At 46.3% G+C, this 25,861-nt stretch overlaps 2 protein-coding genes across 6 annotated transcripts in view; both read right to left on the bottom strand.

Moving 5' to 3' along the window:
- The window catches only part of LOC144672647 (zinc finger protein 148-like), a 156,876-nt gene extending 152,846 nt beyond the window's left edge, over nt 1-4,030 (bottom strand). For all 3 annotated transcript variants that reach the window (XM_078534513.1, XM_078534515.1, XM_078534516.1), the window contains exon 1: nt 3,635-4,030. The gene's annotated coding sequence lies outside the window, so the exon portion shown is untranslated. The remainder of the gene's footprint in view (nt 1-3,634) is intronic.
- Nucleotides 4,031-11,970: 7,940 nt separating this feature from the next.
- Nucleotides 11,971-25,861, bottom strand: part of csad (cysteine sulfinic acid decarboxylase) — a 119,187-nt gene continuing 105,296 nt past the window's right edge. For all 3 annotated transcript variants that reach the window (XM_078534524.1, XM_078534523.1, XM_078534525.1), the window contains exons 11-15: nt 24,880-24,961; nt 21,086-21,285; nt 18,266-18,317; nt 17,082-17,171; nt 11,971-14,162 (exon numbers count right to left, since the gene is read on the bottom strand). In XM_078534524.1, the coding sequence (XP_078390650.1) occupies nt 13,980-14,162; nt 17,082-17,171; nt 18,266-18,317; nt 21,086-21,285; nt 24,880-24,961 (607 nt within the window). In that variant the 3' untranslated portion in view covers nt 11,971-13,979. The remainder of the gene's footprint in view (nt 14,163-17,081; nt 17,172-18,265; nt 18,318-21,085; nt 21,286-24,879; nt 24,962-25,861) is intronic.

The raw sequence follows: 25,861 nt of genomic DNA, 5'->3' as shown, positions 1-25,861 counted from the left end.
CCACCAGGTAGAAGAAAATGGGGCTTGCCAAAGAAGACCTGGTGAAGTACATTTATGGAGGACCTTCAAGAGCAGGACATCACCTGGGCTGCAGCAAGAGAGATTGCGATTGACCAGGTCTGGTGGTGGAGTCTTGATGCCTATTAGTCTAAGTAAGTCAGTCCAGTTCAGTTTCTGGTAAACGGTAACCCCCCCCCTCCCCCGTTGATAGTTGGGGATTCAGTGATGTTATACCATTGAATGTCAAGGTGAGATGATTAGATCTCTCTTGTTGGGGGTGGTCATTGCCTAGCACTTGTGTGGCGCAAACCTTACTTGCCACTTAGCAACCCAAGCCTGAATGTTGGGTGTCCACGTCTTGCTGTATATGGATACAGACTGCTTCAGTATCTGAGGAGCTGCAAATGGGGCTGAACATTGTGCAATCATCAGCAAACATTCCCACTTCTGACCTTCTGATGGAAAGGTGGTCAATGGTGAAGCAGCTGAAGATGGTTGGGCCGAGGACATTACCCTGAGGAACTCCTGCAGTGATGTCCCAGGACTGATTGACCTCTAACAACCATTCTTCCTTTGTGCTAGGTACAGCTCCGAACCAGTGGAGAGTTCCCCCCACCCACCCACCCGCAATGCCCATTGCCTTCAGTTTTTTAAATTTATTTTATGGGAATGAATATTTACAACATTTGGCAATGGTTTCATGGTCATCATTGGACTTTTTTTAATTCCGAATTCCACCACGGTGCCGTGGTGGAATTCAAACCCAAATCCCCCAGAGCATTACCCTAGGTCTCTGGATTACTAGTGACAATACCACTGCACCACCCATAGAGCTACTTTGCTGGAGCTACTTGATGTAAACACTGGCTTGATGTCAAAAGCAGTCACTATCACCTCCCCTGTTTTGTCCACATTTGGATCAAAGCTGTAACAAGTCAGGAGCCAAGTGGCCCTGGAGAAAGCCAAACTGAGCATCAGCGAGCAGCTTATTGCTCAGTACCGCTTGATAACACTGTCAATGATCCCTTCCCTCACTTTGCTGATTGAGTGTAAGCTGATGAAAGTGGTAATTGGCCTGGTTGGATTTGCCCTGATTTTCCACATTATAGCTGTAGCTGTAATAGGGTTGTAGCTGTCCTGGAACAACTTGGCTAGGGATGCAGTGCATTCTGGAAAGGTCTTCAATACTATTGTCAGAATGTTGTCAGAGCTCATAGTCTTTGCAGTATCCAGTGCATTCAGCCATTTCTTGATATCATGTGGAGTGAATTGAATTAGTTGAATCTGTGATGCTGGGGTCCTCGGGAAGATGCCAAGATTGATCATCCACTTCTAGCTGAAGATGGTTGCAAATGCTTCAGCTTTGCCTTTTCCACTGATGTGCTGGGCTCCCTAATCATCAAGGAAGGGGATATTTGTGGAGCCTGCTCTTCCAGTTAGTTGTTTAATTGTCCATCACCATTCACGACTAGATGTGGCAGGCCGCAGAGCTTATCTGATTGTTGGCTGTGGGAATCGCTTTGCTCTATCACATACTTTTTCCACTGCTTGTCATGCAAATAATCCTGTGTTGTAGCTTCACCAGGTTGACGACTTATTTTTAGATATGGCTGGTGCTGCTCCTGGCATGCCCTCCTGCACTCTTCATTGAACCAGAGTTGATGCCCCTCGATTGTAATGGTAAAGTTGGGGATATTCCAGGCCATGGGGTTACAGATTGTGGTTGAATATAATTCTGCTGCTGCTGATGGCCCACAGCCCCCAGTTTTGAGTTGCTAGATCTGTTTGAAATCTATCCCATTTAGCATGGTGGTAGTGCCACACATGACGGAGGAGACCTTCAATGTGAAGGCAAGACTTCGTCTCCACAAGGATTGTGCGGTGGTCACTCCGACTAACACGATCATGGATAAATGTTTCTGCGGCAGGTAGATTGGTGATGCCGAGGTCAAGTAAGTTGTCCCCTCTTGTTGGGTTTCCTCACTATTTGTCGCAAACCCAGACTAGCAGTTTACCGCTCAGACAGCTCAGTCAGTAGTAACAGACATTGAAGCAGACATTCTTGGCACCCTCAGTGCTTCATCTAAATTGGTGTTCAACATGGAGGAGTACCGATTCATCAGCTGAGGGAGTGGGCATAGGTGGTAATCAGCAGGAGGCTTCCTTGTCCACATTTGACTTGACACCACTAGACTTCCAGGGTCATGTTGAGGACTCCCAGGGCAACTCTTTATCACTGTGCCACCACCTCTAGTTGATCTATCCTGCCAGTGGGACAGGACATACCCAGGGATGGTGACGGTGGTGTCTGGGACATTGTTTGTAAGGTATGATTCCGTGAGTATAACTACGGGACAGCTCTCTCAATTTGGCACAAGCCCCCAGGTGTTAGTAAGGATGGCTTTGCAAGGTCAACTGCTGTCGCTTCCAGTACCTAAGTCAATGCCGGGTGGTCCGCCGAGTTTCACTGCTTTAAAACTTTGATACAACTGAGAGGCTTGCTAGGTCCATTTCAGAGGGCAGTTAAGAGTCAACCATATTGCTGGAGGTCTGTAATCACATGTAGGCCAGACTGAGTAAGGGCAGCAGATTTCTTTCCGTAAAGGATATTAGTGAAGTGAACCAGATGGATTTTTGTGACAATAGTTTCATGGGTCATCATTATTGAGATAGCTTTTAATTCTAGATTTATTATTTGAATTGAAATTCCACCAGCTGCCATGGTGCGATTTGAACCCATAACATTACCACCATGCCACCACCTTCCCCCTGAAGAGACAGTAAGCTAAAAGCAAATAACTTACAAGTTCTAATGAAAAGTTATTGACCTGGAACTGAACCATTAACTCTGTTCCTCTCTCCACAGATGCTGCCTGGCCTGAGTATTTGCAGCACTTTCTGTTTTTATAGCTGGAGAGGGAACTGTTTACAATGTCAGCTGGGGAGCCAGGAGGAGAAACTGGGTGATCCAACATGCAACTTCAAATGGATTTAACCCTTACTTCTTAAATCAAATATTTAGGGACATAAAAAGGAACATGGCAACACCACATTCATTGGGCAAAGCATCAACAAATACCTATCTGCGGTCCAGCATGGTTCTGAGAAGTAGACACATTTTAAAATAAGAGTTAAGAGCACAGTGAAGCTGTGGAGTTTGGTTTAAGGCGATGTATTTGGGGCTTTTGGGGAGGGGGGTCCTGTCTGGAATGATTCAATAAAATGTAAAGCAGACATCAAAACTCCAAATTTTACAACAGACCCTCAAGAATACCTCAGGCCCGTGGAAAGTGTAAACGGCCCGACCACCATCTTCGCTTCAGAAACACACTAAGATGAGCCAAGGTCCAGCTTCGATTTGCTAATTCTTCCTTCAAAAACTAAACCAGCGGTGCTGGTTTGAGGTGCATTTTTAGATGGGATTGCCTCCCCTGTTCCCCTGGCTCTGGGGCTTGCATTCTGGGTTTACCTTGGAACAAAAGTCGCCCTGGAACTCAAGGCTTGAGGCCTGGCCTAGTTACACAGCCTGAAATCCAGGCCTCTCCTCCCGCTTCCACCATAACCCGGCTCCCCGCGCCCGCTGCTCCCCCCACCCCCCAAAGTTCAGAGTGAGCGGCAGCATTGACTGACTCACCGAGAGACACGCTCCTCACAGCATCGGCTCTGCATCAGCCTTGGGCGGCAAGTTTACAAAACAAAAACACCGACCGCAGCGCAAAAAAAAAACCCCCCCCCAGCCGAGTCCACCTGCAGCACGCCGGGAAATACCGCATCTGTCCCACAGCGGGATCTGAAGCCGCCGGCGCCATGACACTTGCTGGCACCGGCCGCCCGGACGAACTGCTCGCCGCCGCCATCTTAACTGCTGGCAAATTCCAACCCCACAGTGGTGTCCTCTGCGAAAGCTGCGTGGTCTCGCTCATCTTCACCTCAGGAGTGTCACAGGTCTGGAAGTATGAAATATGTCTTTTATCTTCTCGAGGCTAGATACAGTGCTGTGTGTTTGTAAAGCATTTTAATTGTGGTTCATTCGGGTGCTACTTGAGAGCCCAGCAGTTCCCTGCTCTTAATTCTAAAGTTATGCAAAAATATGCCAACAGATTCAAAAGGTTCGCAACTTCAACACAATCCTGAATTTAGACTGAGCTGTCAGTTAGTTGTTGTGCTGCTTTCAATGTAGTCATCTGCAATCCTACATACACACACTCTCTATTTACTGTGTGTGACTTTGGTGGAGGTACACACACAGTCTGGAGAGATTGAAGAGCTTCTCCAAACACAATCTCATATTGATACCTGCAGTTTGTCTCTGGTGGCTTCCTTATGCATTGCAGCAAAGAGGAGATTGAAGAGTTGGGGAGCCATGACGCATCCCTGCTTTTATGCCACTGGTTAACACAAAGCATCAGCCATCCCATCACAGGCACAAACGCATCCAATCATGCCAGCAGTAGGCACGGGATTTTGACACATTTGTTTGGACCTAGCTGCCCACAAGGAAGGAAGGCATCCAGACTTTCTAGCAAACAAATTTGAGTGTCGCCAAAAACTTTGGTCTCCAAATCAGTGCCTCCAAGACTGATTGTTTCGGTCAGCCAGCACCGGGCATATGCTACGAAGCACCAGTCATAACAGTATGCTCTCTTGGGATGCCACTATTAATGAAGATATCCCACACCCACATCCAGAAAGCAAGGTCTACCGCCAGTCAACTCCATGATCATGTATGGAAGCAGCACGGCACTAAGCTAAAGACTAAAATCAAACTTTACCAGGCAATTATCCTTACCACCTTGCTGCATGGCGCATAATCCTGGCTCTGCTATCGGCACCACATCAAAGCTCTGGAAAGCTTCCACCAAAGACACCTTAGATCATGAGAATCTGTCATGAGAATTCAATGGCAGGACAAAATCACAAACAAAGTCCTGCGTGATGCTGGGCTCAACAGCAATGAGATCGCCATCCAGAAAATTCAACTGAGATGGGCAAGCTATGTCTCCCATATGGATGATTACAGAATCCCCAAGCAGATCATCTATGGGGAACTGTCTCAGGGCAAACGACATCGAGGTGGTCATTGCAATCGATACAAGGACACCCTAAGAAAGAAGCCTTACAAACTTCTGCATTGCAAACCATTTCTCCTGGGAAAACACTGCAAGCAACTGGTCCACATGGAGGCAAACACCAAAATGTGGCTCAGGATGTATTGAGGACCAAACATGCCAAAACCGCAACATCCGATATGCCCAGAGGAAGGCCAGAGCTCGCACAGCTGCAGAAGTTCCTCCAAGCACCAACAATGACCACACGAACTGTCAGTTCTGGGGACGTCCATGCCAATCCCTCATCGGACTCTTCAGACATGAGGGGACCCACAGAAGACAAAATCATTTGCAGCTTACATAGTTGAACAACAAGGAATCTACAACGAGCTCAATTTAGTATACTGTATTCGCTTCTCATGTGATCTCCTCTACATTGGGGAGGCCAAACGCAGACTGGGTGACCACTTTGTTGAACACCACTGTTCAGTCCGCATGCATGACCCCGAGCTTCATGTTGCTCATCATTTCAATCCTCCACCTTACTCTTCACTCTGACCTTTCTGTTCATGGCATGCTAGAGTATTCTAATGAAGCTCAATGCAAGCTCGAGGAACAACGCCTCAGCTTTTGGCTCGGTCCTTTACAGCCTTCTAGACTCAACATGGAGTTCAAAAATTTTAGATCACAAGCTCTACCACCATTTTGGTTTTTTTTGCTGGTTTGGTTCTCTTTCATTATTTCTTGATGTTGCATTCAGATGGCTGCTATTCAGCCATTTACACATTATCTAGACATGGTTTGTTTCATTACTTTACCCATTACCACTCCCTTTGGCTTTTGTACCAGGAAACCTTTCATCGTTTAACCTCTCCTGCCTTTCACCCTATTTTAGCCTTCCCCTTCATTCTTCCTCCTCCCCCTTCTCATCATTTGTTCAAAACCTATTACATTTCTATCTTTCCTCAGTTCTGATGAAGGGTCATCAACCTGAAACACAAACTCTGACCCTGCTAAGCATGACCAGACACACAACCTGCTGACATAGGGATAGGAGGAAAAGTCAGACACAGGCATGGGTAGAGTGGCACTGGACTCCAGGCCAAGGGAGAGGAAGGCAGAGATTTAGGGGTTCAGAGCATGGGTGCTAAGGTGGTTAGTGGAGCTTGGGAATAAGAGGTGATAGTAGCTTAGTAGGGAAACTGAGAAGTTGGGGGTGGTGCAGGCAGAGGCATCAAGGTTGGGATTTCAGGTGGAGAGGGTGACTGGAGAATGAGGGCTTGGGGAAAGAATGGGATGCACTGGAAAATTGGTTCTCCTGCAGCTCGAGCAAGAAGGGGAATTGGGACAGAGGCTTGCTGGATGGGAGGGAGCAGAAAGTAACAGCAACCTGTGGGTTTGAGAAGACTATAGAATGGACCTGAAGGCCAGGAGACAAGGGATAGGAGCTTGAGGGTGGGGAGGAAGAATTTGGGGTAAAACTGGGTGGGGTGCGGGGAAATTGAGAGGGAAATGATGGAATAGGATAGAAAGAAAATAATGACTAGATCTGCAAACATATCTGCAGTGGGATTTGAACCTACAACCTTGGACTCAGAGGCCAGAGTGCAACCACTGAGCCACAGCTGACACTGCTGTAACCTTGGTGAGTTGCTACAATGAGTTTTGTGACAGTTACCAGCTCAACAAGGAAGGAGGCATTGCTGGATCTGGTTCTGGGGAATGAGGTGGATCAAGTGCCACTAGGGGTACATTTAGGGAACTGTGATTATTGTATAAGGTTTAGGTTGGCGATGGAAAAGGACAAGAAGCAACTCAGAGTATGAATAATTAATTGGGAGAGGGCCAATTTCACTGGGGAGAGGACAGATCTAACCCCGGGTAAAATGGAATCAATGATTGGCAGGCAAAACTGTAATAGAACAATGGGCTGCCTTTAAAGAGGAGATAGATTGGGTATTGTTGAGGGCTGGGGGGAGGGGGGGGTGGTGACGAAGGTAAAACAAAGATAGAGCTCTATGGATGATGAGAGTTAGAAGGTAAAATGAAGCAGAAAAAGGATTTGCATTACAGGCGTCAAGTGGACAACACAATTGAGAATCAGGCTCAATATATAAGGTTCAGAGGGGAAATGAAAAACAAATAAGAGAAGCAAGGAGAGAGCATTATAAGAGAGTGGAAGCTAACATTAAAGGGAATCCAAAAGTCTTCTATAGGCATATAAAGAGTGAAAGGGAGGTGAAAGGATTGGGGACCTAAAAGGAGATTTAAGCATGGAGGCAGAGGGCATGGCTGAGGTAAAATATGAGTAGTTTGCATCTGTCTTTACCAAGGAAGAAGATGTTGCCAAAGTCACAGGAAAGAGGAAGTAGTTGAGACACTGGGTGGGCTAAAAGTTGATAAAGAGGAGGTATTAGAGAAACTGTCTGTACTTAAAGTTGGTAAGTCACCAGGACCAGATAAAATGCACCCAAGGATACTAAGGGAAGTAAGGGTGGAAATTTGGGAAGCACAGGCCTTATATACAGGGGTGGTGCCAGATGTAAATGTTACACCCTTGTTCAAAAAAATGCTGCAAGGATAAGCCCAGCAACTACCGGCCACTCAGTTTAACCTCAGCAGTGGGTAGCTTTTAGAAACGATAATTCATGACCAGACTAACAGTCACTTGGACAAGTGTGGACTAATTAAGGAAAACCAGCACAGGTTTAAAGGCAAATATAGTGTTTAACTCATTTGATTGGTAACGCAAAGTTTAAAAAAAAATCCCAAAGTGATGTGTTGAAGGTCTTCTTGTGGGCTGGTTCTAAGGATGCTCCAAATGTGGCAAAGTTGACCATCCTTACTCAGACGGAACTGGGGAAATATCACAGGTGCAGTGGGGAAGGGTCTCCCCTCAAACTAGGGCTGAGGCACACTGGGTCAGATTTTACTGCAGCAGGGTATCTAATAGCATCTGCCATTAGTTCAACTTACCCCTCCACCCGGCTTTAAAGCATTTTTACCCACTAAGTTTCTAAAAGTGCGAACTGATCACCTATGCAGCGAGTGAAACAGGGCATCTGGGACTCGAAGTGAACAGTAGTGTAGTGGTAATGCAAGTGGACTGGTAATCTAGAGGCTCAAGCTAATGGTCCGAGGACTCAGCTGGTGGAATTTAAATTCAATCAGTCAATAAATCTGGAACTGAAAGTTAGTCTCAGTAATTATTTTAAAATTCGTTCATGGGTTGTCTAGACCAGCATTTATTGCCCATCCCTAATTGCCCTTGAGAAGGTGGTGAGCTGCCTTCTTGAGCCGCTGCTGTGCATATGGTGTAGGCACACCCACAGTGCTATTAGGGAGGGAGTTCCAGGATTTTGACCCAGTGACAGTAAAACTAATGATTGTCGTAAAAACCCATCTGGTTCACTAATGTCCAAAGAACATATCTGCGAGACTAGGCCTGTAGTGAGTGATTAGAGAACCTTTAAGTCAGAAAAAACCTACTAGACCTTGTCCTCACCAATCTACGCACTGCATGTGTATCTGGCAATGACAGTATTAGCAGTGACCACTGCAGTCCTTGTGGAGACAAAGTCCCATCTTCACACTGAGCATACCCTCCATCGTGTTGTGTAGCACTACCACTGTGTAAATGGGTCAAATTCAGAACAGATCTAGCAACTCCAAACTGGGCATCCATGAGGCGCTGTGGGCCATCAGCAGTAGCAGAATTGCATTCAACCACAATCTGTAACCTCATGGCCCGGCATATCCCCCACTCTACCATTACCATCAAGCTGGGGGTGGGGCTCAACTCTGGTTCAATGAAGAGTGCAGGAGGGTATGCCAGGAACAGCACCAGGCATACCTAAAAATGAGGTGTCAACCTGGTGAAGCTACGAAATGAGACTATCACAGAATCACAGTGCAGAAGAGGCCCTTCGGCCCATCGAGTCTGCACCGACACGTGAGAAACACCTGACCTACCTACCTAATCCCATTTACCGGCATTTGGCCCATAGCCTTGAATGTTATGACGTGCCAAGTGCTCATCCAGGTACTTTTTAAAGGATGTGAGGCAACCCGCCTCCACCACCCTCCCAGGCAGCGCATTCCAGACCATCACCACCCTCTGGGTAAAAAAGTTTTTCCTCACATCCCCCCTAAACCTCCTGCCCCTCACCTTGAACTTATGCCCCCCTTGTGACTGACCCTTCAACTAAGGGGAACAGTTGCTCCCTATCCACCCTATCCATGCCCCTCATAATCTTGTACACCTCGATCAGGTCGCCCCTCAGTCTTCTCTGCTCCAACGAAAACAACCCAAGTCTACCCAACCTCTCTTCATAACTTAAATGTTTCATCCCAGGCAACATCCTGGTGAATCTCCTCTGCACCCCCTCCAGTGCAATCACATCCTTCCTATAATGTGGCGACCAGAACTGCACACATTACTCCAGCTGTGGCCTCACCAAGGTTCTATACAACTCCAACATGACCTCCCTACTTTTGTAATCTATGCCTTGATTGATAAAGGCAAGTGTCCCATATGCCATTTTCACCACCCCACTAACATGCCCCTCCGCCTTCAGAGATCTAAGGACACACACGCCAAGGTCCCTTTGTTCCTCAGAACTTCCTAGTGCCATGCCGTTCATTGAATACTTGCATGCCAAACTGTGGAAGCAGCATGTGATAGACAGAGCTAAGCGATTCCACAACCAACAGGTCAGATCCAAGCTCTGCAGTCCTGTCACATCCAGTCTTGAATGGTGGTGGACAATTAAACAACTCACTGGAGGTGGAGGCTCCACTTATATCCCCATCTTCAATGATGGGGGAGCCCAGCACATCAGTGCAAAAGACAAAACTGAAGCATTTGCAACCATCTTCAGTCAGAAGTGCTGAGTGGATGATCCATCTCGGACTCCCCCGGAGGTCCCCAGCATCACAGATGTCAATCTTCAGCCATTTCGATTCATGTGATATCAAGAAACAGCTGAAGGCACTGGATACTGCAAAATCTATGGGCCCTGACAAAAGTACTGAAGACTTGTGCTCCACAACTAACCAAGCTGCTCCAATGCAGGTACAATGTTGGCATCTACCTGACATTGTGGAAAATTGTCCAGGTATGCCCTGTACACAAAACACAGGAAAAATTCAATCCAGCCAATTTCCATCCCATTAATTGACTCTTGATCATCAGCAAATTAATGGAAGGTGTCATCAGCAGTGCTATCAAGTGGCACTTCTCATATAACCTGCTCATTGATGCTTAGTTTGGGTTCCTGGCCTCATTCCAGCCTTGGTTCAAACATGGACAGAAGAGCTGAACTCTCGAGGTGAGGTAAGAGTGACTGCCCTTGACATCAAGGCAGCATTTGTGTCATCAAGGAGTCATTGGGAATCAGGGGGAAAACTCTCCACTGGTCCAACCATCTTCAGTTGCTTCATCAATGAACTTCCTTCCATCATAAGGTCAGAAGTGGGGATGTTCGTAGATGATTGCACAATGTTCAGCACCATTCGCGGCTCCTCAGATACTGAAGCAGTCCATGTCCAAATGCAGCAAGGCCTGGAAAACATCCAGGCTTGGGCTGACAAGTAACATTCACGCCAGACAAGTGGTGGGCAATGATCATTTCTAACAAGAGAGAATCTAGCCATCGCTGAATCCCCCATTATCAACATCTTGGGGGTTACTGTTGACCAGAAACTGAACTGGACTAGCCATATAAATACTGTGGTTACAAGAGCAGGTCAGAAGCTAGTAACAGGTCCTGTGGCAAGTAACTCACCTCCTGACTCCTCAAAGCCTGTCCACCATCTACAAGGCACAAGTCAGGAGTGTGATGGAATACTCTCCACTTGCCTGATGAGTGCAGCTCCAACAACACTCAAGAAGCTCGACACCATCCAGGACAAAGCAGTCCGCTTAATAGGCCATCCACAAACATTCACTCCCTCCACCACCAATGCACAGTAGCAGTAGTGTGTACCATCTACAAGATGTACTGCAGGAACTCACCAAGGGTCCTTCGGCAGCACCTTCCAAACCCACGACCACTACCATCTAGAAGAACAAGGGCAGCAGACAGATGGGAACACCACCACCTGCAAGTCATTCACCATCCTGACTTGGAAATATATCGCCGTTCCTTCACTGTCGCTGGGTCAAAATCCTAGAACTCCCTTCCTATCAGCACGGTGGGTGTACCTACACCACATGGACTGCAGCGGTTCCAGAAGGCAGCTCACCACCACCTTCTCAAGGGCAATTAGGGATGGGCAATAAATGCTGGCCCAGCCAGCAATGCCCACATTCCACACAAATTTTAACTTGCTATGGCATGTTTAGTTCAAATCTATCACACAAACACCACCTACATACTGCTCAATACTTTTCAAATGGCGAAGCAGACAGCAAAATGCTGTTTGTGTAAAGCCAGTAGTGGAGTGACAGATCTCCTGCAACAACGTTTGGGTATAGGCATTTAACTGCCCTTCTGCACCCACTTGAAGTTACTGTACCATTTACACATAAATAACAGCAAACACCATTTGATTCACTGTAAATTTGACAGCAAAATTTGGCTTATTATTGCAGCAGAGCAGAAAAGCTTTACTTGCCATTTAGGTGAACGTTGCATTCCTGAGTAGAGAAGAGAGAAACTGGGAATATTAGAAATATGACTGAAAACACTAAAAATATACCTCAGATCAGGAACCGTCTGAAAGGGAAGACAGTTTGATTAGTCAAGTAGAGAACCTTTACAGCACGGCTGTTCTATATCTGAAAGTAGGGGCTAACTTTTTTTCCCCCTAGACGCTGAGGAACCTCCTCTGTATTCCCAGCATTTTATGCTTATTGCTAACAGATCTCCCAAAACTGACAAAGAGTTTTTAGCAAAAAGAATACTCAGCAGACTGAAGATAGAGTCAAGTTACTTGAATGATTTCCTTTAATTTCAATCTTTACATGATTGGCACAAAACTACATAAGTGATGACAATTGACACAAGGGAGTAAAAGTTGACACTTTCTTTCTCAACTAATTGCGCAGTTTGGCTACGCACCAAAAGCTTATGTATCAGATTGACATTGACCCACCAGAAAATTGCCTACACCAAATGCATGAACAATTTTTATGCTAAATGAAGAGATAGTAAAATATCAGTTTAAGATAGATACAGTTCATTCAGTCTGTGTTTTCTCTTCGAAACAGAAAGGTACTACATCTCATCAGTAACACATCCCATGTTTGGACATCCTCAGCCACAATACAGATCATATGACTTGAGAAAATACAGAGCGGAAGGTTTTTGCTACCCAACAGATTCTCACTACAGTTTTCACGGTTACAGAAAGAGCTTATCTACACGTCCCTATAGACTGTACTGGAGATCAATCACTGCTGCCAATAGTTCACGAAAAGCCAAACTGGATGTATCTCCTGGATAGGAGATTCAAATTCCATGGTCCACCTGGAAAGCCACATCCAATCATCAGGAATTTTGCAAGGCCAATATTTGAACTCTCAAATTATAACATGACAGGGATTAATCACAAAGATCTGAGCCATCCAGCTTGGTTTTTCCAGGTTACATACTGGACAAACGTCAACAAGACCAGTGGGTCAGATACCATTTACAAACATCTTAGGTTTGTGTGTCAGCTCCCAGAGGGATAATCAGGTGAGTAACAGTAACAGCGTTTATCTATGGTGCTACATGCTGAGCAAGCCGACATGGACTGCTAAGGGAAATAGAAACCTCACAGCAGAACAGGACCAAATGCTCTTCTGAAAATAGTGTTAAGGAACATTAAAGGGGCACAGTGCAGGTGGATCTCTCTACTGCATCCAAGCCAGACTATACCCGATGCAGGCACATGGTCCAGAGAAGATGAATCAAGTTCCATGCTTCAGCACTATTCAATCATATGGAAATTTTAAAAGTTTACTCAACTGATGTCTTTGGTGACCGAGTCCAGAGGCTTAGACTGAACTCAGGTGACCGATCTCATTCCCCTCCCTGTTGCATGTTAATTTTGGGAATGCTTGCTTAAACAATTTAGGTCATGGGAACATAATAAATTTTGAAGATTTTCACTGAATAAAAAAAATTCAATGATCAAGTTTACTCAGGAGCCATTAAGCATCTTGGGGCAGGACTGGAGGTTCAGTTGGCAGTTGTTGAATTGAAAGTTACCTTGCTGAGTAGTCCTGCTACTAACTGTTGCAAACCACCTCACTGGCCTTGGACGAGATTGGAGATCTCTCAGGTCACTCCCAGGACAGATACAGCACGGGGTTAGATACAGAGTAAAGCTCCCTTTACACTGTCCCCATCAAACACTCCCGGGACAGGTACAGCACGGGGTTAGATACAGAGTAAAGCTCCCTCTACACTGTCTCCATCAAACACTCCCAGGATAGGTACAGCACAGGGTTAGATACAGGGTAAAGCTCCCTCAATACTGTCCCCATCAAACACTCCCTGGACAGGGACAGCATTGGGGTAGATGCTGAATAAAGCTCGCCCTCTAATTTGTTCTAACAATATACATCAGCTGAGACCTCCAATGAGTTTCCTCCACTGTACAGATGTGATACTTCCATTTCCCACAATAACCAGCCAATGGCATCTCGAAGTGGGACAGGCAGTTCTGTGCCAGGTCAGGGGCAGTTTTTGGACTTGGGAATGATGTCCACCAAAAACTGTCAAAATACATTTGGGACCCTTACAGGCAGGTGGATGGATTATTTTTATTCAATGCAAAATCTTCAAAATTTAATATGTTCCCATAAACTAAATTTTTTAAACAAGCATTCCCAAAATTAACATGCAGTGGGGGAGGGGAATGAAATAGACTGAGCTCAGGTGACCTAAGCCTCTGGATATCACCAAGGGGAAGATATAACAGAGAGAGAGTGTTAGCACGTTACTCGGGCTGGAAATCACATCCCAGACGCTCAATTTCATCCATAAAGAAGTCCATGTCCTCCCAGCTGACCTGTGGACTGATCAGGACCTGTCGGAAGAAGTTCACTTTTTCCCCATGTTTCTGGTAACCGACCATCATGCTGCCTCGCTTCACCATTCGCTCCTTGATAAATGGAGCCACCTGAAAAAAAAAGAAAATGGCCAACGGCACATGGATAGCTTAACAAGTTACAACCACCTTCTGGAATCTCTCCTTTACCCCTGCTACCACGCAAAGGTGCAAACATAGTATTTTCAGCAAGGTCATGTTTTGGTTCCAAGCAACTCAACGCCTAATTTCAAATGGTTCTGGCAGAGGGAGTCTGCAATAGTCGACCTTTAACAACTGCCTTAGTTATATTACCTGAGCCGCCAGGGAATGGGAGATGTAAATATGAAGTTAAATTTTAAGTTTTAATCCAATGATAAATGGAAAGTGCATGAGGAGAGGGGGCTGCTTCTCATTTTATTGCAGCTGAATGTAGGCTCAGCTCCCAGTCTGACTTCTTCACCAACCTGTTGAGGCTGAACACGGAGGTCAGACAGCTACTTAGCAAGAGGATGATGGTGTCAAAACAGAGCATGAAGTAACAGAGGATCAGCGCAAAGTACCACCCAGGCCCTGAGTGTGAAAGGACAGTGTGATAACTGACTGTGCCACCCTTCCTGAATGTGAAAGGACAGTGTGATAACCCACTGTACCACCCAGTCCCAGAGTGTGAAAGGACAGTGTGATAACCCACTGTACCACCCAGTCCCAGAGTGTGAAAGGACAGTGTGATAACCCACTGTACCCAGTCCCAGAGTGTGAAAGGACAGTGTGATAACCCACTGTACCACCCAGTCCCAGAGTGTGAAAGGACAGTGTGATAACCCACTGTACCACCCAGTCCCAGAGTGTGAAAGGACAGTGTGATAACCCACTGTACCCAGTCCCAGAATGTGAAAGGACAGAGTGATAACCCACTGTACCACCCAGCCCCAGAGTGTGAAAGGACAGTGTGATAACCCACTGTACCACCCAGTCCCACAGCATGCAATATAGGAACACAACTAGGCAACTCACTCAACTCACAAGCTGAGTTCACAAACTCAGAAGTTTGTTCTGTTTTTCAATGAGATCATGGCTGATCCATATTCCAACTCCATTTACCACCATGGCTCCACATCCTTGAATTTTCTTGGATAGCAAAAATCTGTCTCGGGTTGAAAATTATAATTGAACTCACATCTACTGTTTTTTTGTGGGAGAGTGTTCAACCGTGCTACCGCCCTGTGTGTGAACAAGTGTTTCCCAGCTTCTCTCTGAAATGGTCTGACTCTGATTTCAAGGTTTAACCCTAACCCTTGTCCTAGATTCTCCCAGCAGCATCTACCCCATCAATTCCTTTTAAATCTTCAAAATCTCAATCCAGTCACTGCTTAACCTTTTATATTCCCAGGAATACAAACTGCATTTACGTCATCTCTCTATAATTTAACCCTTGTAGCCCTGGTAAAATTCTGACTGAGTCTGCACTTCACTTTTTCCAAGGTCAGTTTATCCAAAGGCACAGTACCTAGAACTGTACACAATACTTCAGATGTGGGCTTTGTATAGATGAAGTAAAATTTCCTCCCCCTTATAGGAAATGGCTGTCTAATGACCTTATAAAATCTTAAGAAATGAATTAAAGATTTTAGAATTGGTTCTCTTTCTCCCTTATTCAGAAAAATTCTTTAGGAGCCTGCCAGAGCCAACATAGCAGACAGAATAGGTTTGCATTTTCATCAGGAAGCCTGTTATCTGACCAAGGACACAGAATGAAAGCTGATATTTGTGTAGGCATTGCTAGGTTTGATAAGGTGGAACCTCACTTCTACTTAACTGAACAACTGTCTGAGTGAAATTAATCACAAGTCCTTCCAAGGGATAAACAGACGACACGAGGGGCTGGAGTGGGTGGGATATATTTTGGGTACCTGTCCCTGGATAATTGGACAGTTGGATGAGGCGCTGTTAATTGAATGAGTGATTGACATGAGATACCCATCAGCCCCTAAAAATATGTATATAAATGGGCAGTCAAGTAGCAAAAAGCACAAACAAAAAGGGACTGAGACTCTTTAGGATAGCTAACCTTAGATTAACACCCTCATCAGCCTAAAGGCAGCATTACTACAAGCAGCAGAGACTACACCATTACTCTGCCCATCTGATCTGGGACTTTCTCACACGTCACAGGTCCTAGGTCTACAATATCTATTCTGTTTGGGTGTTGTATTTGAACTGTCACTTCTCAATAAATCATTTTAAGCCTTTAAATTGAACCGTTTGCAACTTCTCAAAACTCAAGTAATTTGTTATTGTCCCCTGATCAAATCTTACACCTCCATATGCAAGTCCTCCAGATATAAAGGATGGCATTCAGTTCACAGGTTGGATTTTTTTTTTTTATACCTGACAATTACATTTTAATGATACATACATAGAGCCTTAAATCTCTTTGGACCACCACCATTCTGACCTTTTTATCATTTAAAAAAAATACACTGGTTAACCCACTTTTGGTTCAAAATGGATGACTTCACATTTGCCTGCCCACTCACTTAATCTATCATTGTCTCTGTAATTTTATGCTTCCATCTACAGTACTTACTATGCCACCAATCTTTGTGTAATCTGAAAGCTTAGATATATGGCTTTCTATTGTGTTATCCAGTCATTAGCAAGTATAGTGACTAACTGAGGCCCTGGCATAGACCCTTAGGAATATAGAACATATCGGAACATGGAAACATAGGACTTAGGAGCAAGAGCAGGAGTAGGCCATTCAGCCCTTTGAGCCTGCTCCACCATTCAATAAGACCATGGCTAATCTGGTTGTGGGGGTCGAGAAAAAGAGTCCACTAAGATTGTCCACTATATCCAGTCATTCCATGAAATTTCTAGTCAGAAAAGCAAAGTCTGTGGCCACTCCTCTTACTTTCTTCTAAGGTCCATAGCAAAACAATTCCATTATTCATTGCTCGGAGCAGAGGGGTAGATTACGAATGGCTGTGATTCTCAGTACACCCTTACCTTTCCTAGGTTCTGCCAGAAGTCAGGGGTCTGCTCTTTCCCTCGTAGGCTGGGTGGGATGTACCAAAAGCAGACATTGACACACTGAGGCTGCAAGAGGGAGAGATTTTTACTCATTAAAGAATACAGTTTTCCCACCCTCAAACTTTGTCTCCAAAACCAAAGATGCTTCAAAGCAAGAAAAAAGGCATGGACCTGAATATAAGCCTTTGACATGTATAAACAAGGTTTTGCACCAAAAGCACTTGGGACAGTGGTTTGACTTCCTTACAACTTCCACTTCAGAGGAGAGTGCGACCACTGAGTCAAGTCAAGGCTGAGGGAGGGGCAGAGGTGAGCAGTGGCAGGGGTTGATTTGCGACAGGATATGGGGCCAAATAAGACACCAAATAGTTCAGTTCAGTGGCTGGGGTAGGGAGTGGAATCTGCAATGAGGGTGAGGAATTTGTGGCAGGGGCCAAAGATAAAGAGAAGGGCAAGCTTTGGTCATCCCAAAGATTAGCTTGAAGAAACTCCAGCTCATCCATTCCTGGATGTTGGACAAGCAGTCTGACAGCACCGACAGTGGAGGGATTGCACTGGGAGTCATCAGTGCACACATGGAAGCTGACCCTAACATCAGCAGCAGATGATGCTGTCAAGCAGCACCGGGGTATTCCAAAAGGAAACCAGCCAGACGCACCATCTCCAAATACTACCGCAGAAGACACTCCGACTGCAACCCCAACAACTAAAGTTGCCTTTTTCATTTCTGCTCCCCTCAGCATCACAGCCATGAGACTACCTCCTATTGTGACCTCTGGCTTCCCCCCCCTCATTCCTCCCCCCAACCGCTACAGTTCTAACTCCTCGGAAATCTTGCCATTCTCCTCCTCCTCCTCGCCACTCTAGGACTCCCCAGCTGCATCAGTAACAGGTGGTCAGCGGCCTGGAGGTAGTGTTACAGGAGGAGAGATGTGGAGCTTTATTGAGCAGAAGGCAGTGGGGCTTGGAGATAATGGGAGACACAAGGATTTTTATCCACACAATAAAAAAGGCGGGGGTGGCAGGGAGGGTGGTGGGGGTGGTAATTGGATAATGTGGTCAATTACAAATAAAACTATGGGGGAGGGACACAGTCTGAGACTAAGGTTTCGGGTGGGGGTGGAGTAGGTAAATATAGTTGAGCATGTGTGTCATTTTACCTCCATCAGTAACCGAAAACCTTCTCTTTCCTTTATTTCATTCACCAAATACCTGGGAAAAAATAAACCCACAAACAGAATGGTATTATTACACACACAAAAAACAATAGACTCAAAATCACTCCTGACAGAGTAAAGTAGAAGTAGAGACAAAGTAGAGGTGCTTGTAATGATGCGAGGGACAGGAGAAAGCAACAAACTAAAACTCACAGATGTGGCAGTGGGAGTGATCTTATTGAGTGGAAGGGGTGCACACCCATATATGGCAATGTGCATGGTATCAGGCATCATGAGTATGGTAGCATAGGGCTTAGAGGCCTGGACTAAAGGCCCAGAGATGCGCATTCGCATTCTACCGTGATTTTAAATCAAGTTAATGAAATAAATAACGATTAAAAAGCTAGCCCCTGTAATAGTGAGAACGAAGCTATTGAAACATGAGGCAGAAGTGGGATTTTACAGTCCTGCTGCAGTCAATGGGGTTTAGAATGGCTCACTGTATTTTACAGCCCCGTTCCTGTCACAACGCAGCCGTAAAATTCCGGCCATGATAACCATTGGTCCACTCATGCCCTAGGGAAAGAAATCTGCCGTCCTTACCCAGTCTGGCCTATGTGACTCCAAACCCACAGCAACATGGGTTGACTCTTGGCTACCATTACTATCAAGCCAAGAGACCAACCCTGGATCAATGAAGGGCATGCCAGGAGCAGCAACAGGCATCCCGGAAAAATGAGATGACAACCTGGTGAAGCACCAGCACAGAACTACTCCCATGCTAAACCGAGAAGCAGCAGGCAATAGACAGTGCAAAACAATCCCACAACCAACGGAGCAGATCAAAGCACTGCAGCCCTGTCATGAATGGTGGGAGACAACTAAACAATGGAGGCTCCATGAGCATGACCATTCCCAACAATGGCTGCCCCCAACACAAGTGCAAAAGACAAGGGTGAATCATTCACAATAATCTTCAGCCAGAAGTGCCACATGACCAATCCATTTAGACCTCCTCTTACGGTCCCCACCACCATAATTTCACACCTTCAGCCAATTCACTCCATGTGATGAAACGGCTGAAGGCACTGGATACTGCAAAGGCTATGGGCCCTGACAACATCCTGGCAGTAATGCTGAAGACTTGTGCTCCAGAACTAGCCACACCCCTAGTTAAGCTTCTCCAGTACAGCTACAACACTGGCATCTACCCTGCAATGTAGAAAATTGCCCAGGGATGTCCTGTACACAAGCAGGAGATACCTTCCATCACTTTGACGATTGGGTGTCGTTGACAGTGCTATCAAGCAGCACTTAGGTGCCAATAACCTGCTCACTGATGCTCAGTTTAGGTTCTGCCAGTGTCGTTCAGCTCCTGACCTCATGACAGCCTTGGTCCAAACATGGACAAAAGAGCTGAACTCCTGAGGTGAGGTAAGAATGACTGCCCTTGACACCGACCAAATGTGGCATCAAGGAGCCCTGGCAAAACTGGAGTCAATGGGAATCAGGGGGAAAACTCTCCACTGATTGGAGTCATATCTAGCACAAAGGAAGATGCTTGTGGTTGTTGGAGGTCAATCATCTCAGTCCCAGGGCATCACTGCAGGAGTTCCTCAGGGTAGTGTCCTAGGCCCAATCATCTTCAGCTGCTTCATCAATGACCTTCCCTCCATCAAAGTCAGAAGTAGGGATGTTCACTGATGATTGCATAATGTTCAGCACCATACGCGACTCCTCAGATACTGAAGCAGTCCATGTCCAAATGCAGCAAGACCTGGACAACATTCAGGCTTGAGCTGATAAGTGGCAAGTAACATTCGCACCACACAAGTGCCAGACAATGACCATCTCCAACAAGAGAGAATCTAACCATCTCCCCCTGACATTCAACCGCATTATCATCACTGAATCCCCCACCATCAACATCCTGAGGGTTACCATTGACCAGAAACTGAACTGGACCAGCCATATCAATACTGTGGCTACAAGAACAGGTCAGAGGCTGGGAATTCTGCAGCAAATAACTCACGTCCTGACTCCCCAAAGCCTGTCCACCATCTACAAGGCACAAGTCAGGAGTGTGATGGAATACTCTCCACTTGCCTGGATGAGTGCAGCTCCTACCACACTCGAGAAGCTCGACACCGTCCAGGACAAAACAGCCCCGCTTGATTGGCACCCCATCCACAAACATTCACTCCCTCCACCACTGACGCACAGTAGCAGCAGCATCTACAAGATGCACTGCAGGAATTCACCAAGGCTCCTTAGACAGCACCTTCCAAACCCACGACCTCCACAACCTAGAAGGACAAGGGCAGCAGACACATGGGAACACCACCACCTGGAAGTTCCCCTCCAAGTCACTCACCATCCTAACTTGGAAATATATCGGCCGTTCCTTCACTGTCACTGGGTCAAGATCCTGGAACTCCCTCCCTAACAGCACTGTGGGTGTACCTACACCACATGGACTGCAGCGGTTCAAGGCGGCAGCTCACCACCACCTTCTCAAGGGGCAATTAGGGATGGGCAATAAATGCTAGCCTTGCCACATTCTGTGAAAAGAATTTTTAAAATTTCCAGAGCTTCAGGCCTCAACAGCTGAAGGAACAGCTTCCAACGGTGGAGCAATGGAAATTGGAGCTGTTCAGGTGGACAGAATTAGATGAATACACATCTCAGAGGCTTGTGGGGCTGAAGGAGATTACAGAGACAGGGAGGGGGGAGGCCACGGAGGGATTTGAAAACAAGGATGGGAAATTTAATTTAGTCAAGAATGGAGGTCTAGACGGGTGAGGTCATTGCCCTAACACCAACCTGGTGCAGGTGAAGGCATGGTCAATCCTTTCCTCCAGCCCTCGAGTACCAACAGCTTTCCACATCAGCCATAGCTTGAGGCAATCCACCTTCCGACCACACTGCAGGGACTTGTCACCGGTATCATAACAGACGTTGTAGAACTTGTCTGGCTGGAAGAGATAGCCAGCGTTGGCTGAGAAACAATCCTTCAGAAGGCCCTGAGGAGGAGAGACAGGCAGAGGTTGGGCAAGAGACAGGGGACGGCCACAGCAGAGTCGCATGGAAATAACAACATTTGCTATTAACAAATTAGTTAGCCAGTTACTTGATTGAAGGAATTTAGCAAACAGCAGAACTGAAGTCCCGAGACTACCCACTGGCCCTGCTCCTTTTTGTGGCTCAGCAGAGGTCTACACAACCAAAAACATACCAGTGTAGGAGATGTGACAGCTTAAACCATTCCGCCACATCAGAGCACCAGGGCTGAACTTCAGCACTGTCCAATGAAAAAGTGACCTCGGTCAGCCAGCTGTACAGTGACCCATGTGGAATAATTTGGGGCCATTTAAAAGCTACATCAAAAGTGTCGAAGCAGCTTTACTCTGTATCTAACCCCATGCTGTACCTGTCCTGTGAGTGTTTGATGGGGACGGTGTAGAGGAGCTTTACTCTGTAACTAACCCCGTGCTGTACCTGTCCTGGGAGTGTTTGATGGGGACAGTGTAGAGGGAGCTTTACTCTGTAACTAACCTCGTGCTGTACCTGTCCTGGAAGTGTTTGATTGGGACAGTGTAGAGGGAGCTTTACTCTGTCTCTGACCCCGTGCTGTACCTGTCCTGGGAGTGTTTGATGGGGACAGTGTAGAGGGAGCTTTACTCTGTATCTAACCCCGTGCTGTACCTGTCCTGGGAGTGTTTGATGGGGACAGTGTAGAGGGAGCTTTACTCTGTATCTGACCCCGTGCTGTACCTGTCCTGGGAGTGTTTGATGGGGACAGTGTAGAGGGAGTTTTACTCTGTATCTAATCCCGTGCTGTTCCTGTCCTGGGAGTGTTTGATGGGGACAGTGTAGAGGGAGCTTTACTCTATATCTAACCCCGTGCTGTACCTGTCCTGGGAGTGTTTGATGGGACGGTGTAGAGGGAGCTTTACTCTGTATCTAACCCCATGCTGTACCTGTCCTGGGAGTGTTTGATAGGGACAGTGTAGAGGGAGCTTTACTCTGTATCTAACCCCGTGCTGTACCTGCCCTGGGAGTGTTTGATGGGGACAGTGTAGAGGGAGCTTTACTCTGTATCTAACCCCGTGCTGTACCTGTCCTGGGAGTGTTTGATGTGGACAGTGTAGAGGGAGCTTTACTCTGTATCTAACCCCGTGCTGTACCTGTCCTGGGAGTGTTTGATGGGGACAGTGTAGAGGGAGCTTTACTCCGTATCTAACCCCGTGCTGTACCTGTCCTGGGAGTGTTTGATGGGGACGGTGTAGAGGGAGATTTACTCTGTATCTAATCCCGTGCTGTACCTGTCCTGGGAGTGTTTGATGGGGACAGTGTAGAGGGAGCTTTACTCTGTATCTAACCCCATGCTGTTCCTGTCCTGGGAGTGTTTGATGGGGACAGTGTAGAGGGAGCTTTACTCTGTATCTAACCCCGTGCTGTACCTGTCCTGGGAGTGTTTGATGGGGACAGTGTAGAGGGAGCTTTACTCTGTATCTAACCCCGTGCTGTACCTGTCCTGGGTGTGTTTGATGGGGACAGTGTAGAGGGAGCTTTACTCTGTATCTAATCCCGTGCTGTCCCTGTCCTCGGAGTGTTTGATGGGCCAGTGTAGAGGGAGCTTTACTCTGTATCTAATCCCGTGCTGTCCCTGTCCTGGGAGTGTTTGATGGGGACAGTGTAGAGGGAGCTTTACTCTGTATCTAACCCCGTGCTGTCCCTGTCCTGGGAGTGTTTGATGGGCCAGTGTAGAGGGAGCTTTACTCTGTATCTAATCCCGTGCTGTCCCTGTCCTGGGAGTGTTTGATGGGCCAGTGTAGAGGGAGCTTTACTCAGTGACACTGTTCGCAGTAATCACAATGGGTGATTAGCCTTTCAACGAAAGAGGAAAGCCGAAAGCGTGAGAGAAAAAAAAAATCGCTAGCTTCTTGATTGGTCCCAGCAGATTAGAAGTTAGCAAAATTTTTTTTGAGGATATAGTCAGGAGACTAGATAAAGGGGAACCAGTAAATGTCATATACTTCCAAATGGCATCCAATGAGGTGTCACACGAAAGGTTAATACAGCAGATAAGGATTCATGGAGTTAAGGGTGATAGCATGGATGGAGGATTGGTTAACATTCAGGAAGCAGAGGGTAGGGATTAATGGGACATTTTCAAATTGGCAGGCTGTGACTATTGGAGTGCTGTAAGGATCAGTGCTGGGGTAAGCAGGAAGACAAATAGCATATTGGCCTTTATTGCAAGGGGATTGGAGTACAAGAATAAAGAAGTCATGCCACAATTGTACAGGATTTTGCTGAGACCACAATACTATGTGCAGTTTGGTCTCCATATCTAAGGAAGGATATACTTGTATTGCAGACGATACAGTGAAGGTTCACTAGATTGGTCCCTGGGATGAGGGGGTTGTCCTATGATGAGAGGCTGAGTAAATTGGGTTTATATTCTCTGGAGTTTAGAAGAATGAGAGGTGATCTCATTGAAACATACAGGATTCTGAAGGGGTTTGACAGGGTAGATACTGAGAGGTTGTTTTCCCCTGACTGGGGAATCTAGAACACGGGGGCACAGTCTCAGAATAAGGGGACAATCATTTAGGACTGAGATGAGGAGAAATTCCTTCACTCAAAGGGTTGTGAATCTTTGGAATTCCCTACCCCAGAGGGTTGTGGATGCTCCATTGTTGAATATATTTAAGATTGGGATAGACAGATTTCTGGTCTCTCAGGAAATCAAGGGATATGGGGAGCGGGCAGGAAAATGGAGTTGAAGCCCAAGATCAGCCATTATTGTATTGAATGACTTGAAGGGCCGTATAGTCTACTCCTGCTCCTGTTTCTTATGTTTATGTAATCTGGTGCCAGGAACGAATGCTCATTCAGCTACGCAACATACCACATACAGTCTGCTTTTGGTACACAAGTCCAAAATGAGGCACAAGAGACCCCAATAGATTTGCTCCCAAATAGCTCAGTAAAAGAAAGACTTGCATTTATTTAGCGCCTTTCATGACCTCAGGACATCCAGCAGCGTTTCCTTCAAACAGTACTTCACTGGCGTAACGTACAGAAATACGGCAACCGATTTGCGCACAGCAAGCTCCCACAAGCAATGTGATAATTACTAGGTAATCTGGGCAGTGGGTAAATGCCCAGTTTTGTGCCGCACTGAAACTACAGCCAAGGTCATAGGTGTAATGTCCAAGCACTGCTGCAATAGCCGATTTCATATAGGATGGCAGCAGGAAAGACACAACTAGCTTCAGCTTCTGGGTAGAAGCAATGGGGAGGGGGGGGGAGAGAAAGACAACACAGTTTCCTGAGCTTGACCAACAGCCAGTGACTTCTGTTGGAAAGGGCATGACTTTGAATGTCCAAAAACAATGAAGAACGGGCTCAATGTGCCCTCCCCTGCTCGAGTGGCCTGCCAACATTCGCAGTTTGGGGTCAGACATCAAGAATGGCCACACGGGCAAGGGAGCAGAGGGCAACAATGCCCATGGAACCAGATCCCAGCATGGAGTCAGAGCACTGGGGAGGTGGGGATGTTAGGGAGCAACCCTTTGTGCCTGGATGGCGTCATGATTTCTACTCACAGTGTTGTCTTTGAGCAGGAAGGCGGAACACTGCAACCCTGCCAGCAGCATTTTGTGTGGGTTCCACGCAACAGAATCAGCCCTAGAAAAAGTAGTGATGTGATTAACGTCATTAAAGTTTGCAACTTAGTTATCCCATTAAAACAGCAAGTGTTGGAAATGCACTGAACAGCACCCAACGTTCGAAGGGGAATGGTTGGTGCCTTGGACCATTCCCCAATCCTGATAAAAGCCCCTCCCAAGCAATCATTCACCTCATGCTGCCTTCAGTTGTTGACTCACCTGCTGCATTTTCAGTTTTTATTCCAGAATCCCACCACTCACAGGCCTTTTATTTTTCCATTTCCAATTGTTTCCTTCTCCTCTGGTTTCCCCGCAGTGCACCATTTTGTAGCTAAGGCAGCAGTGAACAGCTTAGGCCTGGCCCCTCTCACGAGGGGAGCACCACCCACTAGCAGCAAGTACAGAGTACAAACCTGGGCCAAGGCACAGGCTAGAATGACAGACAGATATGCAGACATCGGAGGGTGGGACTGAGGAATGATTCCCCACTTGGTGCAACTGCTCGATGTCACTTTGAAGGCACAGGAGTCAAATCCTCACTCAAGTTGACTTTTTTTTTAAAAAAAAGACAAGCTTTGAAAGGAAATATTACACAACGGGTCTATTTTTAAATACAAATTAACCAACATAGACAAATAAAACTTAACTCCCTCATCTCCCCATAACCCTCTCGACAGAAACCACCAAGGCCATTAAGCATGTATTTTAGCCACAACCCGCAGCGTTCCATTTATATTCACCACGACACCCTTCAGAGAATTGCATTTATACAGCATCTTCAAATGTAGAAAGCAACTTTGCAAGGCGTTTCACGGAAGCGCAATAATTTAAAAAGGACGCAGAGCCATTAAATAGTCCTACTGGAAAGGTCACCTAAAGCTCAGTCAAACAGATGGGTTTAAATGAGGAGAGGGAAGTG

The sequence above is a fragment of the Cetorhinus maximus genome, chromosome X (genome assembly GCF_964194155.1).
Source record: "Cetorhinus maximus chromosome X, sCetMax3.hap1.1, whole genome shotgun sequence".
NCBI classification, from domain to species: Eukaryota; Metazoa; Chordata; class Chondrichthyes; order Lamniformes; family Cetorhinidae; genus Cetorhinus; species Cetorhinus maximus.
This window is presented reverse-complemented; position numbering and strand designations above follow the sequence as displayed.